Raw genomic sequence first — 18459 nt, 5'->3', positions numbered from 1 at the left:
TGCAATTTTTTAAACTCAGTCTTGAATCTAAAGCCAGCTTTCCAGATTGCTTTTAAATTAAAGAAAACCAACTCCCCAAATTATAATAGAAAGAAGAATTTGCCAAACTTCTCCATGATCTGAAATTTTAAGACAATAGTCTTAAGGCTACAGCTAGCGGGCATTTTGGACCTCTTGTCTCTATCAAATCTAATATCTAGATTGGCATTCAACTCCACTTTGACAGGAGTCACCTCACAAGCCAAGGAAATGTAACACTCTAAACAGGGTTGTTTGTTCATTCGTCTTAGCCAGTATGGACTCCAATCCATTTGAATTATTGTTCAAAATCTTTTGTATAGAATATTCTGCTCTTCTTTATTGTTTTCAGAAGATTTTATAATGATTTTGTTTGGTGACCTATAACTGTGACAGATTACCCTTGTCCGGGTTCATATCAATTATTTAGTTGACAATAGTTCCTTTGAGTATCGCTGGCTGCACAATGAATAATGTGTTTGTACATTAAGCGCCCATATTATTCCATTCGCACTGTTCTAGGAAGAGTAGGGCATTTTCCTGGTATCCTGGCCCATATTTCTCCCTCATCCAAACACACCAAAAAAAAATTTTATTAGTCAGTCATCTCAGTTGCTCTTTGTGGGATGTTACTGATGCAGATTCGCTGCCTTGTTTCCCAATATAACAATCACTTGCACTTCAAAGAAAGTCAATGTTTGAAGTATTTTGACACATTTTGGCACATCAAATACAATTTGATTTATTATCCTCACAATTCCCCACACCCACTCACAGTTGTCAGCACTATAAAGATTGCCTCCTCTCACTGATCCATGTATCTTTTATTCTTCCTGTTGACAGCATACGTTGTTTAATAAGCTGGATGAATTTTTTTTTACATTTTTGAAGAGTTCCATTTTCAATTGGCCAATTAGACCTTGCTATTATTGATGAAACAATATTGTAATTTTTGTTTTGTAAACCGGGTATTTGACACAAGCAGAACCCCATCACCATGCTTAAAAGTATCCAAACCACATACATATGGCATCCACAAGCGGAAACTTCCTTGTATCTGGAATGGCATGCTCACTGTCTCCCTTGCTTACCTAATCCCAGAGAGTAGCTCCCAATGACTTGCCTGATATGCCTCTTCTAGTCCTGCCAAAGAGCCAGACTTACTGGTCTTTTATCAGGAATGCCCTGAAGTACTGTGGACCCACTTGTCTGAACAGAAACATAGGGACCTTCACAGAGGATTGACTCCATTCCAACATTCCATTGCCAAGCATGTCACCTTAGAGCGAGCTCAGCTCAAAGGAGATCCCGTATATCTGCCCTCCCAGGGAAGATAATTACTAAATTGGCTAAATTATATTGTAAAAAGTAAATATTGAGAAATAAATGCTCAACTTGTTTCTCAATTCAAAATATTTTGGCTGACATAAACAACAGGCTGTGCTTGCCTGCCCTCGAGTGGCACTGCCTTGAAATTGCAATCTAATTTTTCATACAAGGTGTCAGTGATTCCTCAAAGAAAACAAACTAGAAAATCAATTATATTTACAAGTCACGGTAATAATGGGGATATTAAATGTTTCTTCGCGTTTTCCTTTCAAAATGAATTTACCAAATTTAAATAAAATGGAATTATGTAAAGCGTTGGTATATTGATATAAATTACAATCAATGCAAAGAATAAGACAAAACTATTCTTCTGATGTTCATTTTTTTTTGAGGGAGAGTTGTTTGCTCCAGACGATATACTGTGCATTAACTAAAGTGTGAGATTTGCAAAAAAAAGGATGAGGAATCAGTGAATTCTTAACGTGATGTAGCCGATACTCTGGAATTTTGCTCGGACGCCTACCTGCTGTGTAGTCGTTGTCCAAGTGGTGTTGCAGAGATGGTGCTACTTATTTGGGATTCATTAATTACTAATCATTTTCCAGATCTTGTAATTTGGAGCCCCTCCCTCTATATATGTTTTTAAAAGCTTATTGAAATAGATTTGGAAATGTACAAAGGAAATTAGACGCATAGGATGAAAAAATTCTTTTTCGGCTAACTTGACTGTGTGAGTATTGGTAGGTAAAAAATATACTCTGAAGAATCCAACTCTTCCCTTCAAAACACCAGTGAAGTTCAGTATTAAAAAGGTACACATTATCACAAAAAATAATGTTGCCAAATTCAATAATGTGGAGTCCTGTAGCTCAGTGGTTAGAACACTCGCTTCGCAAGCGAGAGACCTGAGTTCAATTCCAGGCAGGGCGAAACCTTGGGCAAGTTTCCTTACTCCACACGCCTAATAATAATCCCTCCAAAAAACAAAACAATAATAAATTGGTCATTTTCAATCCATGATCGTTTGTGGGACACTGTTGTGCGCAATTGGCTGTGGCCTTCGCCCACAAATATACAGTCAATTCACTTTACAGTATACTCTGTGAAGCGCTTTGGGATGTCTAGAAGACGTGAAAAGCGCTATATCAAATGCAAGGATTATTATTATTATATCAAATGCAAGGATTATTATTATATTATTATAATAACAAAACAAATTGACATTATCATTTAGTATTTGAATTGTAGATTTGTTGAATCACTCAAAGTAACAATTTATTGCAAAAATAAATCATCCTAGTTATTGTAGAATGCCAATCTGCTAATCTGTTGTAACTATTACACTCAAATATGAGTGTTGAATTATTCTGCAAACATGGTTCATTAACTGTGCAGAATGGACTCCTGGGCAGAGAATTATGTTACATGAACCCCTAGATGGGAAAGGAATATGAGAAGCAGTGTTCCTCAGCCACTTCCTGGTGATAATGACATCCAGTGGTTGAAATTGATGAAGTTCAGTGACACACAGCATCCCTATTTGTCATTCAAAGAAAGATATTTTCTGTTCAGATGAATCTTCAGAATTATAATTAGTCAGCTCACTGAATGTGGAGCGAAGCTGCAGTTAGTAAGATTTGACTTTCACTGACCATTTACTGAGCAGACGCTAAACTTCAACCTTACACCTGCAGTGTGTTGTAAATCACAATACATATTTTCTTTCCACCGTAAACATTTTGGAGCCCAACCCAAAACACCAAAATCGGAAAATATTTAATTTCCAATAATGTTCAGAGAACATTGATGATTGCCTGGCTAGTCTGTGTTTTTTTGGGGGGTTGCCGAGAATAGATTGTTGAGCTAAACGTTCCGGGATGCTATATAAATGCAAGTTGTTGTTCTTGTAGATTGATGCATTGAATCTTGGATCACAAGAATTGTGCCTGAATTACAAAGCAGACATTTTCCTTCTCTGTTCCCCCATTATTGTGGTCCTAATTTTCTATTAGATGAAACCAGTCAGTTATATCCAATTGGCCAACTAAACAATCATCTAATTGTCTTACAAAACTAAAAAAAATTATTGTTCAATGTAGAATTACGTCAGTCTTTAGCACTCTCCTGATAAACCAGAATCATAGAATTACATAGAATATACAGCACAGAAACAAGTGATTTGGCCCAACTGGTCTATGCTTGTACTCCTTGTAGTAGTAAGTACCATATTCCCACCACTCTGGGTAAAGAAATCAGCCTACCTCTGGAATTGCTCGTGCCAGCCTGGCTCAATTGGTAATCAGAAAGTTTGGGGTCAAGCCCCATGTTGGGACCTTGACCTCATAATCTAGGCTAATGCTCTAGTGCAATACCAGGGAAACAGTGAGGTCTCAGAGGTGTTGTCCATCAGATGAGGTGTTAAGCTATCTGTCTGTGCAAGTAAAAGTTTAAGGTACCACTATTTGAAAAGAGAATGAGTTTCTCCTTCTGTCCTAGCCAACAAGCCCCAGTTTAAAAAAATAGTTGTGCATTCACTTTAAAGCTGATTTGTGGGCCATTGCTGTGATTAGTGTAAATTGGCCGCTAAGTTTAATTAGATACAAATCACTGCAGTTGTTAAACTCTGTGAAAGACTTTGAATGTTTTGATGCAATAATGCACTATATCAAATGCAACAATTAGTATTATTAATTATAAGAGTAGTTTCCTGCAACCCAAAACAGATGTCAAAGAATTCTACAGCAAATCAGCTAGGCAGTAGGTCAATGAGCTTCTTAAATAAATACAGTTGGACAATAATGAAGTGGTTGCAAAGCTACATTAAAAATTATATTCAACTAGGTAAAATTGGATTTCTTCACATCTCTCCTGACTTACTTCTTGGCTCACCCCATAAGGCCCACAACAGCTTTATGGATTTTGTGTGGGAAAGTAGAAGCATATCTGAGAAAATGATATGCAGCCAAGTGAAAACATGTACAACTTCATAACATTCTTCTTTTTCATTCCAAACAGCAGTACAGAATTTGGTCTCACTGTATGACAGTGCAGATTTTTCTGAATTGTAACAAGAGCGTACCAGGAACATCTTTATTTTGTCATTTTATTGACTTGATCTAGATTGGCCAGCTTGTCATGGTCACAAATTAGACCTGGAAGTGAATAGATCTTCTCAACTCTGTGAGCCAAAGGTCCAATGAATTGGTTAGTCCTGGCTGGACAGTGATGTGAAATGTCTCAGTCATTAATACTCGTGAGCTATGTGGGTAGGGCTGGGCTTGGGAAGACTTCAGAAAGGGTTTGAAAATTAAACATCAATGGTCTCTGTACTCATTTCTTCAGTGGGAGAGGGAAAAAAAAGGTTCCCCTTTGCTTTATGTATCTGGCCACAAAACCTGGCCCTCTGAATAAACCTCCTCTTCAAAGTGATCAATGTGATTCTGAACTTACTTTGAATATTAAATTAAATAATTATTTGAGCAGATCCAATTCTTTTCCAGTTTAACTGATTTGCATAACAGATTTTCTTCCAACAGAACCATTTTTATTCCAAACAGCGGTACAGAATTTGGTCTCACAACAGCACTAAATATTTAAGCACATGCAGCATTGTCCCCAAACACATGCAATAACTCTGATCGAGTAGCTGTAGGTGTGTTGAGGTAAAAATTTCACTTGGGTTTAGATTTACTCAATTTTCTTTGCGTCCATAAAATACAGTCAATCTATTTTACAATATATTCTGTGAAGCGCTTTGACACGTCTCAACGACGTGATAAGACGCCATATCAAATGTAAGGATTATTAGAATATACAGTTATTTTAGAACATCCAGAATCTGGCATATTTTTAAATAGTCTTAATTCTAAATCTTATTCTTGGGTGTTTTTTAAGCAATACAGAAACACAGCTTCAGAGTTGAAATGATTTCAACAATTTATAAATTCTGCATGATCTGAAATGCTAAGAAAATAAGAGTAAATCTATAGACTCAGGTGGAATTTCTCCTCAGTTGTCTCTTAAAACAATAAGCTTTTAATCTGATGAACTAGTCAATGGGGAAAATCTTTGGTGTGTGTTAATGGGATTTCCCACACCAGAATTTTCCCTTACAAATTTTCTTAAGCACAACATCCCATGGCTTTATTATTTTACTGAACAGTGATCATAGCTGCGATTCACTCAACAAAATATTTTAAGAAAAAATACCAACATCATCATACAGGAAAACCTATATATATGTGAATTTTTTTACATCTGAAATAGTATCTATAATGCTGAAACGTCTCAAAGAACTTCACAAGCAATTGCTGTCATAAGTAGTGGCATGTGTATTCGGAGGGGGGGGTTTGGGGAGGGGTTGGTAGCAAACAACAAGTTGATACATTTTCCAATGTTTTGATTTTAAACAAGAGTATTTGAAAATAATACTGTCACTTAAAAACATGAGTAATACTTTGTTTGAAGCATTTTAGAAATGGTTACTTGAATTTAAAAGTTATTTCAATTTAACTTTTCAATCACTGACATTGGGGTACTTCACTTCACCTGGGCATGGGTTAACCCTGGATGGTTCCTGACACGTAATCATTCGATGTCTCTGAGACAACTCAACGGGTGGTGATACTCAACATTTGGTCTGTGTACACGACATCAGATGCTGACCCAGTCAAATCAGTCAACCTTTCAAGTTACAAGTCCCAATTGGTTGGAAAAAGATCTTGGGTGTTGGCTGTCAGCCAGGAGAAGACCAATTGTGAATGGTGTGCATCTAACTTTCAGCATGGACAGTTGGTAAAGCACACAAAAAGAATAATTGGAGTTAAACATCAATAAAATGAAGAGGGAAGGGTTTAAAAATTAGAAATGTGAAATACAGAGAAAATAGGAGGGAAATAGGGATAGAGAAAATACTGGAGTGTATTTTAGTGTGTTAAGAGTGTATGAATAAAAGAACTTATAAAATAAGAGAGGCATAGCCAGTCAGCCTGATGTTCTCTACAACTGGTTTCAGCTTTGAAGGTTTGATACAATTCCCGTGTAATATTGAGCCAGTAATTCCTCTAACCCAGGTCCCTCAATGACATCAGCATTCATTCAAATTCAATTTGAAAAAAATGCGCAAGAACTAAACGGAATCAGAAAGATAGAAAAATATAAAATTAATCATAATTCTTAAGTTTGAATTTTAAAAAGGGTACTAAGTGGTAACATTTGCACACTTTAAAATATGTAAAGTAACAGTCATCTGGGAGACAAGTACAGCACTCACTATATTTTGGGAAGATGCTTGTGAAACATTCATATAACAACAAATGACAAATATAAATGAAACAGGGGAGATAAAATGCAAGTAAAATGACCTTCAAGTATTTGCTCCCCACCAGTGTTTCCATAAAGGATAAAGCAACACTTTTATGAAGTTACTAAGAAAAACGCATTCAAGGCACATTATGGGCCAGGGTTCATTCATTAATATCGCCATTGCGTTTTATTAGAAATAAAGGAATTCCATTAATAGCTATGCAAGAGCAGAGGCTCAAGCCCCTTCTCCTGTGCCTCAGATACCCTATTTGATCGCCTCTCAAGTCTCTTCATTCATTACTTCTCTATAACTATAGTGCATTTGTCCTGGTTTGTTTTGGACTAATATTAGCTTTTTTTCAATGACTTTATTCCCCAATTTCTTCTTAATGCAGATTTACCATTATTTCATTGTGTAGGAGGCAATTAATGGTTGTATTAACCTTTATAGTTTTATGGATAGAACAAAACATTTCGAGGACATTCTCCAGTTTTAAGACTCATTCTCTGGTAGTCTAGCTCCATTTGGTCCATTTCTATGTGTGATTCTCACTTATGGATCTTGCTGCAGTTAAGCTTGACTGCATTTCCACACAAAGCAATGGTTTCTAAATGACATTGGGATAATACAGCGAGCACAGCAAAATGTTTTGTCCAAATGCTGGAAAACGCCGGAATGCTTCCCACCTGTCTGCAAATATGTTGTACTTCAGGAATACCCTGTGTTCGAGACTGGTTGACAATGTAATATCTCTGCTTATGATGTATATTCCATCATTGTGCAACGTACAAGTTAAATTTAGTCCAGATTTAGATGTGTTTTCCTTGAGGTAGAGCCATTCCCTTGTAGTCACATTGTAGGACTGCACTATAAACATGTCTTCAGTTTGGTTACCCTTCCTACTGCCACCTTTTTCATGGATGCAGCCACCCACAAGGTAAATCGTATCTTCCAAGGAAACCATCTGCTGTTTGCGAATGTGGATCTCACAAGATTCAAACACCGTCCAGGTATCAGAGGTAGGGCAGTACTGCAGTATGTTCATATTCCTGTCTGAATTCAAAAATGATTGAAAAGTTAATGTATTGATAGTGTTTGGAAAAGACGTACAGAATTAGAACATATGCAGAATTATAAAGTAGATTTTGTGACATTGTTAAGTTGGAGATGCAGTTTTAAGAAATAAAAGCATGAAAAACTTCATTATTTTAACCTGAAGACTGTTATCTTAATATTTAAACTGACCGAAGGCACGGTCGAAGAGAATGATCTCACAAATATCATAGTGAAGTTCTGTAGCTTAGTGGTTAAAGCAATCGTCTCGCAAGCAAGATGACCTAGGTTTGATTCCTTGGTGGGGCGAAACATGAGGCAAGTTTCCTTACTCCACGTCTCTGTTTACCTAGCAGTAAATAAGAACTTGTTTGTTAATCGATTGGCGTATCACTTTTCTGGGGATAATAATCCCTTCCAAAAAAAATTATATTTTTTAAAAATAATAATTTGGTCACTCAACCCATGACTGTTTGTGGGAAACTGCTGTGCACAATTCGCTGCTGCATTTCACCCACAAAATACAGTCAATTCACTTTACAGTATATTCTGTGAAGCACTTCGAGACGTCTTGAAGATGTGATATATCAAATGCAAATATTATTATTATTAATACCTATCACCACCAAATAGTTCAATCCATGGTTTAAGAGAATGTACAAAAACTGTACTGATGTCAGGTTGAGGCTGGAGTTTCATTACATTTTTATTGTTCCCGATCCAAAGAGTCAGCAACTCAAAAAGAGTACACTTGTGCCTCAAATAACATTTCATTCCAAGACTAGCAAGAGGGTGAGTGTCTGGTATTGCAATCGATTAGCACACTGTTCTTTAAACTCTGAAACCTATGTTCGACTTCAGCCATGTGGGCTTGGTGCAACTCTCCTCTGCCATTAGCAAATGTCTTTTATGATAAACAATTTGCCAAGTGCAATCAGTCTGCTCCCATGCTAAATTTGAACACAGGGTTCAGAGCTGAAAGAATTACACTGAAACAGCAACCCTGCCTGCAAAAAAGTGACAGGCCTTTTCTGAGTTACATCCCACAATGTTCTAGTCCACAAGCTCCCTGATTAATTGCTCCCTTATGGCAATTTGTGGGATCTTTGGTACCAATAATAAATGACTGCCATGTTTACAATCAAAATCAGTCAGTAAACCTAGGCAAAACCTTAGGCAAGTTTTCTTACTCCACATACAGAAGTTGGCATGTTGGGAGGGCGAGGCTTTTAAGGGCTAACAGAGAGGGGGAGGCAGAGCAAGGAAGACAAAGGGAAAAAATGGGGTAGAGGACAGGGAACATAAGAAGGGAAACAGAGAGCAAAGAAGGTGAGCAGGGTAAAAGGGAAGAACGAACGTCACATTGAAGAGGAAAGCAAAACTTCTTCAAGGTAGGCATTCCTAGAAGAGAAGTGAAAGTGAATTAAATATAAACAAAACACAAAATACTGCAGATGCTAGGAATCTGGGGATCTGCACATGACTGCTTACTGAGCAGTAAGAAGGAACCTAATTATTTGTCGATTGGCTTTCCGGGGACAATAATTCCTCTGGTCCCCCCACCCCCCCAAAAAAATTTGGTCACTCCATGACGTTTAAGTGGGATATTGCTGTGCGCAATTGGGTACCCTGCTTTGTCCTGCGCTTTGAGACATTTCAACGATGTGATAAGGCACTATATCAAATGCAAGCACTATTAGTCGTTTTAAAATCCCTCCTCTTCAAGCCCAAAGATTATAACAGTGTTAGTTCACCTCTTGTAGTATATCCACCCATGACGTAAATCATCCCTTTGCATTCACAAGCTGAGAACTCCACAAGAGGATATGGCATCGAGGCTACAAAATTCCACCAGTCCATCTCAGGATTGTAGCACTCCACATTGCAAAGTGATTGACCACCAACTGCGTACAGTTTGCTGCCTACAGACAGAAGTTTAAAATTTGATCTAAAGGGAGAGAAACCAAAGGGTTTTTAAGTAGAGAATATAAGGATTATTATTATAAAATATTTAGCATTAGACATGGTTTATTATAGTCACTGATCTTAAAAATATCCAATTTTTAAGAGAATCTATGAAAATAGACTAGAGTATTCTATTTTATTGCCATTTAACTGTAGAAATTATAATTGTTTTATCCAAGCCTGATTCTCCACCCAACATCCAGACATTCACTTTCCGTTAAATACTTCAGTGATCAAGAATGCGGATCCTAGCTCACTTTTCCTTTCCCTGGCCCAATGGCTCCATTTGGAGGCGACATATGGTTGATCTATTTAGTTTTAAACACAACCACTTGCAGATCCTCCTTCGGATGACTAAATTGTCTTAATTAAAATTATGCATTGCAAATAGAAAGATTGTGTAAATGTGTTTATCTTACAACTGGAATAAACATGGAAATTGGCTATAGAAAAAAAATCTTAAAAATTGTACTCAATCATGCAAGAATAGGGGAACTCGGAAAGACAGTAGTTTTTACACATGCTCATAAATCCATTAGAGCATTTCTTTTTAAAAATCTGGCGAAATTGTTTGTAGGAATGATGAAGTCACTCAGAAGAGTAACCAGAGCAACCAACATGTTTAATTGGAAGTCCAGGCAACCGAAGGACAGTACTCAAAGCTTCAATAGACTATCAGAATGAATGTTTAGCATGATCCACTTCATTCAGAGGTGACTTTGTGAGATAAATTTGCTACATTAAAAAAAAATTCTGGAACAAAGGACGATTTGTTATAACACCATGTGGAAAGACTGAGTTTGAGGAGAAACTCAGTCTTTGTACCTTTTCTGATTCATTGGTGCAATCTGGTCCCACTCATTTTTGCAGGCGTTGTAGCAATGAGCAGCAGCAATTTCCTGACTCGTCATCCTGTATCCCCCAACAATGAAAAGGTAGTTATCCAGGACTGTGGAACCATAACCTCTTACATTCACCATGTCCGGAGGGAGGCTGTTGGCAAGGGGAAGCCATCTTTGTATCACCTCGTCGTACCTCAGCATTGACCATGGCTCATCTGGAGCCAGATCCAAAGAAGTGCTAAATAAATCGCCAACCGCCACCAGTACAGCTGTGCCTTTGAGGCGCATCTCCTTGATCTGTTGGCGCAAGTTGCTGGGCAGATGTCGGAATTCTTGTTTCCTGAGCATGGGATGGTAGTACCACACCATGAATTTGAGAGCAGCATTCATCAGATCACTGATACCATAGGTCTCTGAGAGTTTGTACAACTCCACGCAATTTTCCAACTTGATCTCAGAGAGGAGCAGCTTCAAGATGGAAGTCACCTGAAGGAAAGAAGCTGTTTCGACCAGATCTTCCAAGGTCTCATTCTCAATGTGCACTTTGGAGGTGTTGATGAATTCAATGACCAGCTCCAGCCCATGGACGCTCAAACCTTGCAGTTGGACCGAATCCTCCTCAGATTCCTTCATCCCCGAGTTGTAGAGGGCTCTGAAATAGTCGCTTTTCTCAATGAGCTTACTCTTGCTGACATTGTAGGTCTTGTCTTCTATGGTGATCGCAATGACTTCTTCTGATGACATGGTACCGATCCTCAGGACCAGCACCCTGAAGTGGACTGGGTCTTTCTTTTTCTCTTAGGCTTTATTTACTGCAGATGTATCCGGACTTGCGCACTGTCTCCTCATCTCAGGTCCTAAAGAAGGGCAAAGGCGTGAGTTTCAGAGGGTGTGTTGAGCAGTCGTGCCCCCGCACGGGTTAACTGCACCCAGGAGCTCCACTGCACGATTCGCGTGCATTCCGGCTATTCTCTTTCGTGCACTATTTTGGAGTGAATCCGTGCAAAAAAAAAAGAGAGAACTGGCAATTCTGCTGCTTTCTCTTCCATCCCCTTGCCTGGTCGGTTTGGTTATCGTCACTTCTCGTTCCGTTTTCCCAGCCAATCTCTTGACTCTAAAAGGCAACACAACCTTGCAGCAAACTGTGCGTTTCTCACTCTTTTGCCCATTTAAAGACACACCGACCGTTTTGATGGGTCATGAAATAAATCATATATATATATGTGTGTGTGTGTGTGTATGTTTTTCTTTCTGTACGTCGTTTGATCTGCTGCAATCCAGTCCCGCAGTCACCAGCTCCCTATATAAATTACTGGCTGTAATGTTCCCAGTGTTGCTTTGCATACATTGGGCATCTTTTCCAAACAAAATGGAAATTGACTCTTCATTTAAACAGAGCACGAGAATTTTTTTAAAAAAACAAGGCAGACACCATTTCTTAAAGAGAAAGTCTGTCTTCACCTGACCTTCTCATTGCTCCTTTGTTTTAAAAAGAAAAAAACAATCATTTTAATATATTTTGTGTTTTCTCTTGATTTATAATACTTGCATTTGATATAATAATCCTTGCATTTGATATAACGCCTTATCACGTCTTTTGAAACGTCTCACAGCACTTTACAGAATATACTGTAAAGTGAATTGACTGTATATGTTGTGGGCGAAATGCAGATTTATTCTGCATTTTTTTGTTTAAATCATGAGTGCTATTGTTGTTATTGGACTAACTGACCAGAAGGTGTTTCTCCATGTAATGGTTTGAGGGAACTGAATTAACACATGTGTAGATGTTCAGTCATTAATCTCTGCCAATAAATTCTCTATCTCTATTTTTATATCTACCTCTTGGCCTAGCATTCCTCTCTTGATTCTATCACTAAGACTTGATGTTTATGCCTGACCAAAAAAAATGCAAGTACAAATATTGTAAGATGAACCACAGCAAAACTTCCACTCTGAGGAAGAGTGCAGTCATCTCAGAATTGAAGTACATCAACCAGGAATCTTCAATACTGCACAGTGTAGTAAACTACATGGTTCTTAGAAAACAGAAGATAATACAACTACTTAACAAGCCTGCTTCTCTCATACTTAGGCGACAAACCTAGGATGTTGTTATCTCAAATGATACAGATCGAAACTGCATTGAAGAGCATCTAGGTAGTACCCACCTGTGTCTTTGGGTTTGATTCTACTGTCTACTGATAAGAACATTTACTCCCTCTAATAATTATAAAAGTTTTAAATGGCATGAGTGTGGGGCAGTCTTACAGCACGGAATGCCACAATCAGCACAAAGGATTATTAGCTTTAGTTGAAGAGACTATGTAAATAGCTGGTGCGGAATAAAAGCTCACATGGGTAAAGGATGCTTTTCTGAAAGGTATGATGGAGTGCAGTAGCAGGAACATTGCTAAAATACTTTATCTACATTGGCTTGTCATAACTGGAGAACTTCTCATTTCGAATACAAGAAGATGACATATGTGTGTCATAAGTGAAACTTGCATTGAATTTTATGTGTATATGGCAGGATTGTATACACAGTAAAAACAGGCTACAGTGAGATTAACATTATTTTTAAATGCTTTCCTGAAAATCTCTTCTGGCTGGAGGCAACAGCTGTCAACTCTCTCCACCCATTATCCAAATGAGAAATCTCAAAGGCAGGACTGTTTTGTAAAACAAGTAACTTTTGTTTAACAACAATCGGAATTGTCTCCTTGAGTTTGTATCTAATGCAGAGATGACAAATGATAAGAAAATTGAGTCGGTGAAATGTCATATTTTGCTGAGATTGAGGTGCATTTTCGTAATTGGCATGAGTTGACATTGACTCCCTTTATCAAAGTAAATCCATTATGTATGACGTCCATTCAACTGTCCCAGTTTTGACGAACAACGTTTTCTTTCAGCATTGGTAAATGGCTACAGTGCTTACCAGAAGGAATTCCTCAACTCTTGTGCAATCTCCCTCATCAGGGTTAATCCTTTAAAATGCAAGTGGTAACAAAGTTCATCCACTGTAGGTGTATGTTGCTTACCAACAGTGTTAGTGCGTAGAGCTAGTTTATCTGGTTTGCTGTAGCCTGTCACTGAATATATTTATTTTAAAAAATCTCACTCACGTGTTCACATGTAAAATAATATTGTGTTTAAAAGCAATTCAAAAGCCATTACCGATAGGGAGAATAATACATATCATCCAAACTTAACTCACAAGTTCTGTTCATGATGATTTCAGTTCCGTAGCATTTTGAGCGACAGGGTCGGTTGAAAATCTCCAACAATTTACTGAAATTTACTTAATCTTGGGGATCAGTTGTTGGTGAACGAGCGGTGGATAACACATGACGAGTTATATAATTAACGATGTATCCAAAAATCTGTTAAAAATCAGACCGACAGTTTTCTCCTCTGTTTTGTCACCAACACAGTTTGCAATTGTGACTTATGGAGAGGCAAAGCCCCATAGCGTTTCAATGGCCGTTAATTATTGCTACTTTAATTTGTTCTGTCTTCCCCTCAAACAATATTTTGAACCATCGGTGACGAAATGTTTTTAAAATGCACTTCTCGGTTTAACTTTTCCATCAATGATGTTCAGTGTGTAGCTGATATTTGTGTGACAGGACAGGACAGGACTGGCAGGGAAGAATAGGGGACAAATTCCTTTGTCAAGCTCAGATCTCTCCTGACATTCAGAAACATCTCACGCCTCACCTTCTCCAGTGCCAGTGACTTCAATATATCATTGAAGTCGTGCCACTCTGGCGCAGAAACAGCTTCTCACCTCAAAATGCGAGAGAGCCGCCGATTTTGAGGACTGTTCGTCAGTTTCCATCTGACCACCCACACAAGCGATGATTCTTACACTCGCCCTGTTGATGTTTTTTCGGCTTTTGCACAGATCAACCTCTCGGTGTTCGCCTACAGTGTTCTATAGAAACTGCTGGATGCACCGTCTCCCTGGGGTACTCGTTGATTTACAGCTTTCCATGAGCAGAGGAGCTCATCTGGTGAATTATTATCATGAAAAGACAGCCGAACAGTGCAGCAGGACTTGCTGTCTCCTCCAGAACGGTGAGTTTGACAGGCTCATAAAAAAGCCTCCTTTATCTCCTCCCCCCACCACCACATGAAGGTTGCTAAGCGTTTTCAATCCGTCTTTAGTTACTATCTTCCAAGTTAATTTAATTACCCACATTTGATCAAAAATAAGCACGACCGTTACTAGTAATCGTGGATATTTGTTACCTTTGATCAATCCACCTCGCTCAATAACGAACAGGCTGGACTAGGGCATGAGGAAAGTTAGGAAACAATTAGAATAAAAATCGAATAAGTAACTCCTTGAACAAAAATAGAAAATCACTCAGTATTTCACTCAGATATATACTGTTTCTGACTCATAACCACCACACCCCCCCAACTAATCTCAATGCCATAAACTGAAAATGTTTTCTCTTTAGAGAGATTTGACATTTTGTGTTTTCAAAATGAGTTTGGAAAGCGTATACCCGAGAAGCAAACATGCTTAAAAGAAAGGGGGGAAAAGTCACTGATCGATAAAACTCACTTTTGACCAAAGCTTAAATTTCATGAAACTGAACCCCTTCCCTTTCAGCAGTAACAAAGACGGTTGTGTTCCTGCTGTCTCAGACTAGCCCAGGTGTTGAACCTTTCCCGGCACGTTGGGACCTACTCTACATGTTTTCATTCAATCTCCAACAATTGCTGTACTTTTCTTTTCCTCTCGCACATTTCAAGTACCTACTTTCTGTGCTCCCGCTATACACACAATCAACCAATTCACTCTCCAGTCCAGACGCGGTTTGTTAGTCCCGCGGATCGTTTCCTGAACACCTGCACACTCCCCAGTAAAGCTGTGGGTTTATGAACAGCAGACGTGCACTCCCTCACTCTCCACCTCCAATAAGAGCAATATTCGTGGGACATGGGTGTGCGCAAATTGGCTAAACCGCTTTCGCCTACAAATACAGTCACCGTAAATCAATGCAAACTTTATTATTATTTAAGGTCACGTTTCTACATTCTGAGAACCTAACTGACTGCTGATTTCTATTTCTTTCAGGTTTATGTAACACAGCAGTCTTCAACTTTGCCCCGGGTAGGGACACTTACAACTGTTTTCATATCAACTGCCCGACTCAGAAGACTTGCATAATGAGGAGGAAGAGCAGCTTTCTGCTGTTTAACATTACAAAAGGTGAGAAAATGGTTCCATTCAACGTTCATGGCAACAGTCGTAGCAATAATTTTTCAAAATTAAAAAAATGCTCACGGTTAGAGATAAACAGTGAAACTCTTTCTGGAATTGTGTTGATTTCGAAACGAGCAAATAGGCAGCGAATCCTAATGCGCAGCAGTTTATTCAGCTGAAGCTGTTGCTGTGATTCTGCGACATTGCCTCGTGTGTTTAATGTTGCTCTGATTACTGTTGTCCTGTTGGGTGATTTCACTTCTCGTTTTCTTTTCACAGGGGAGGACCCGGATTTGCTCATTTTTGGAAATGATCGGAATAAAGGGAAGGAGATGAACTCTGTTTTTTATACCAGCGCATCTGAGTCCAATAATTCAGAACCCCCTGGGTGGGACAAGCATCGACACTATAACAGGTATACTGTGTCCCTTCCACCGCGCACACCTCTTCCCACTCAACCCAAGCAGCCGCCAAAGGCATATTCTCTCCCCAACACCAGCCACGCACCCAGCAGCCGAACGATCCCAACAGACCCACCAACAGCTCCAGCTTCCAGCGAAGGCGACAAAAGCACCGACAGAGCCACGCAGGTCACCTTCGAGCCCTTCCACTACTTGACTGCTTTGCCGCAGGAAGAATCCACTGGTCTGACGGGGACCCATGTGCTCAAGCCCCTCACTGGCATCCTCATCCCAGGGCAGGCGAACAACACCGAAGGAACTGCTGGCGAGAATCAGACAACTGATAACGATACGGGGGTTGTAGCACCCCGGCGGTGGGGCCCGGCCACATTGCTAACTCCTTTGCTAATCCTGTCTTTAATCTTGCCGCTCTGTGTCTGCATTTTCTTGTGGGCAGCAGCACGCTGCAGGAGGAAGAGAGGTTACTATAAACCTATTCACATCCTGGGACAGCAAACGTAAAACATGTCCACCGCTCACCAGTCTAATTCATTTGGTTTCTCTTGCATTCCATTTCAATGGCACAGTATAAATACAGATTACAATAGAATACTTAACACAATCCACACCCCACCCCCGTGCCATCGTATCTAAATGCAAATTAGGGGAAAGCAAACTGATATCAGAATGAAAACATCTTTAACGTTTGGAATAATTTAGCGAGCGAGATAATAGAGGAAATGCATTGGCATTAAACTACAATTAGCTATTCTGGTGATGGGTGAAGAGAGAGAGAGGTGGAGCAGAACCTGCACGACTCTGAAGGAACAAAGATCATTCTCCCACTGCAAGACGATCCACAAAGGATTGCATTCTCTCAGGCCTTTTTAAGGATTAGGAGATTATAATAATTTTTAAACCGTTGGCACATTTGTAGAGTAAGTGCAACAAATCTCATTACAGCACACGAGGCGTAGAGAGCTCCAAATGTTTTCTATCTGCCATATTGCTTTCTAAATCAGATACACGTTAATTGCTTGAGATCTTTCGAACTACTGTCATAATTTGTGTATACCATGATACTTTACAATTGAGAAATAAACTCTAAACTGTGATCATTGGAAAATACCTTAAATAGATGGACAAGAACATTATTTTATGAACTATTGGGCTGTTTGCTACCATGCTTGGTAAGCTTCAATAAAATGGATGCAGAGGGAAAGCAATGCATTTTCACACTGAAGTTTGATGGGTCCATTTCAAATGTGTCAATATACTGTCTGTGCATATTCACTTCGAAAAAAACAATTTGATCTGACTGAGCATAGGCAATCAGGTATATGATTATCTCTTTGGGGCAAAACTGGCTAACAAACCAGCCTGCCCATGCCAGGCAAGCTAAAGTCATCATATTCAACATTTGAAAGGCCAGACAAAAGCATGAAATTTGCAAGTCAATCTCAAACTAGGGTTGGTGGTTCCAACTGAACAAGCATCAAGTTGCCTGACTACAATTTTTAATGTTTGTAATTAACCTGCTTGCTTAATAAACCTCAAATTTGCAATTAAAACTTCTCTAGTATTTTTCTTGTTTTTCTAGTTTTTTTAAATTTGCTGGTCATTTTGGGCTGTTTTTCATTTCTGTGAGCCATGAACACAAATACAATTTTCATTTATATAATAGCTTTCACATCAGGTGGACAAAGCGTTTCATACAGCTAAATTGCAGGAAATTACAATTGGACCATAAACATGACAGGAATATAACTTGGTAAATGAATATATTGAAGAGACATGTTTATTAGAATTATGGTAGTTTCATTATAAGCACAATGGGAGAGGCAACAATCACATTGTTAATATACAAACATCAATAATGTATCTTGGTGGAAAAGCTACATTACCTGAATGGGTTTAATTTGCATGATTGACAGTTTGCAGTGTCATGTGAAACATTAATTTCTCATTTAAACGATCAGGTTGCAGCTTGCAAGTTTAGCAGCTTTTTCACAGATTCTTTATACTGTAATAGATTATGGTCAGTTCCTCCGATATTTTTGATATTCATCACCGCGTTCCTATAATCTTTCACTTCGGGAGAGTTGATTAGTTCTTCCTTAGGCACCTCTGGGAATTTTTCAGCCTCTTTCATTCTAAAGAGAGTCTTCAAGACATTTTTCTCAGACTGACTGTTCTCCCAAATATATTCATCCATATCAGCATCAGTTTTGTCCATCTCCCATGCTTCTGTTTTCTGCAGGCGGAGTTGGAGAAGAGAGCATGGGAGGGGTGAGAATGGGGAGGAAGAAAAATAATATATTG

The 18459-nt window shown here is 38.8% G+C and overlaps 3 protein-coding genes across 3 annotated transcripts in view; 1 reads left to right on the top strand and 2 right to left on the bottom strand.

Annotated features, from left to right (window-relative positions):
- Nucleotides 1-6811: 6811 nt before the first annotated feature.
- klhl42 (kelch-like family, member 42) lies at nt 6812-11569 on the bottom strand. The gene is made up of 3 exons (XM_007894560.2): nt 10496-11569; nt 9460-9653; nt 6812-7705 (listed from the first exon to the last, which is right to left on the bottom strand). Exons 1-3 carry the CDS (start codon nt 11254-11256, stop codon nt 7260-7262), a joined length of 1401 nt encoding a protein of 466 aa, XP_007892751.1. The 5' UTR covers nt 11257-11569; the 3' UTR covers nt 6812-7259.
- A 2826-nt stretch (nt 11570-14395) lies between these two features.
- On the top strand, nt 14396-16659 carry LOC103179340 (MANSC domain-containing protein 4). Its single transcript, XM_007894559.2, has 3 exons — nt 14396-14595; nt 15608-15742; nt 16016-16659. Exons 1-3 carry the CDS (start codon nt 14400-14402, stop codon nt 16657-16659), a joined length of 975 nt encoding a protein of 324 aa, XP_007892750.2. The 5' UTR covers nt 14396-14399.
- A 1264-nt stretch (nt 16660-17923) lies between these two features.
- Nucleotides 17924-18459, bottom strand: part of mrps35 (mitochondrial ribosomal protein S35) — a gene marked incomplete at its 5' end in the record, with an annotated part of 31234 nt that continues 30698 nt past the window's right edge. Inside the window, 1 exon segment of the mRNA NM_001292378.1 lies at nt 17924-18391. Within this exon segment, the coding sequence (NP_001279307.1) occupies nt 18113-18391 (279 nt within the window).

The sequence above is a fragment of the Callorhinchus milii genome, unplaced genomic scaffold (genome assembly GCF_018977255.1).
Source record: "Callorhinchus milii isolate IMCB2004 unplaced genomic scaffold, IMCB_Cmil_1.0 Scaffold5, whole genome shotgun sequence".
In the NCBI taxonomy this organism is placed as follows: Eukaryota; Metazoa; Chordata; class Chondrichthyes; order Chimaeriformes; family Callorhinchidae; genus Callorhinchus; species Callorhinchus milii.
The sequence above is the reverse complement of the archived record's forward strand: the minus strand, read 5'-3'. Positions and strand labels throughout refer to the sequence as shown.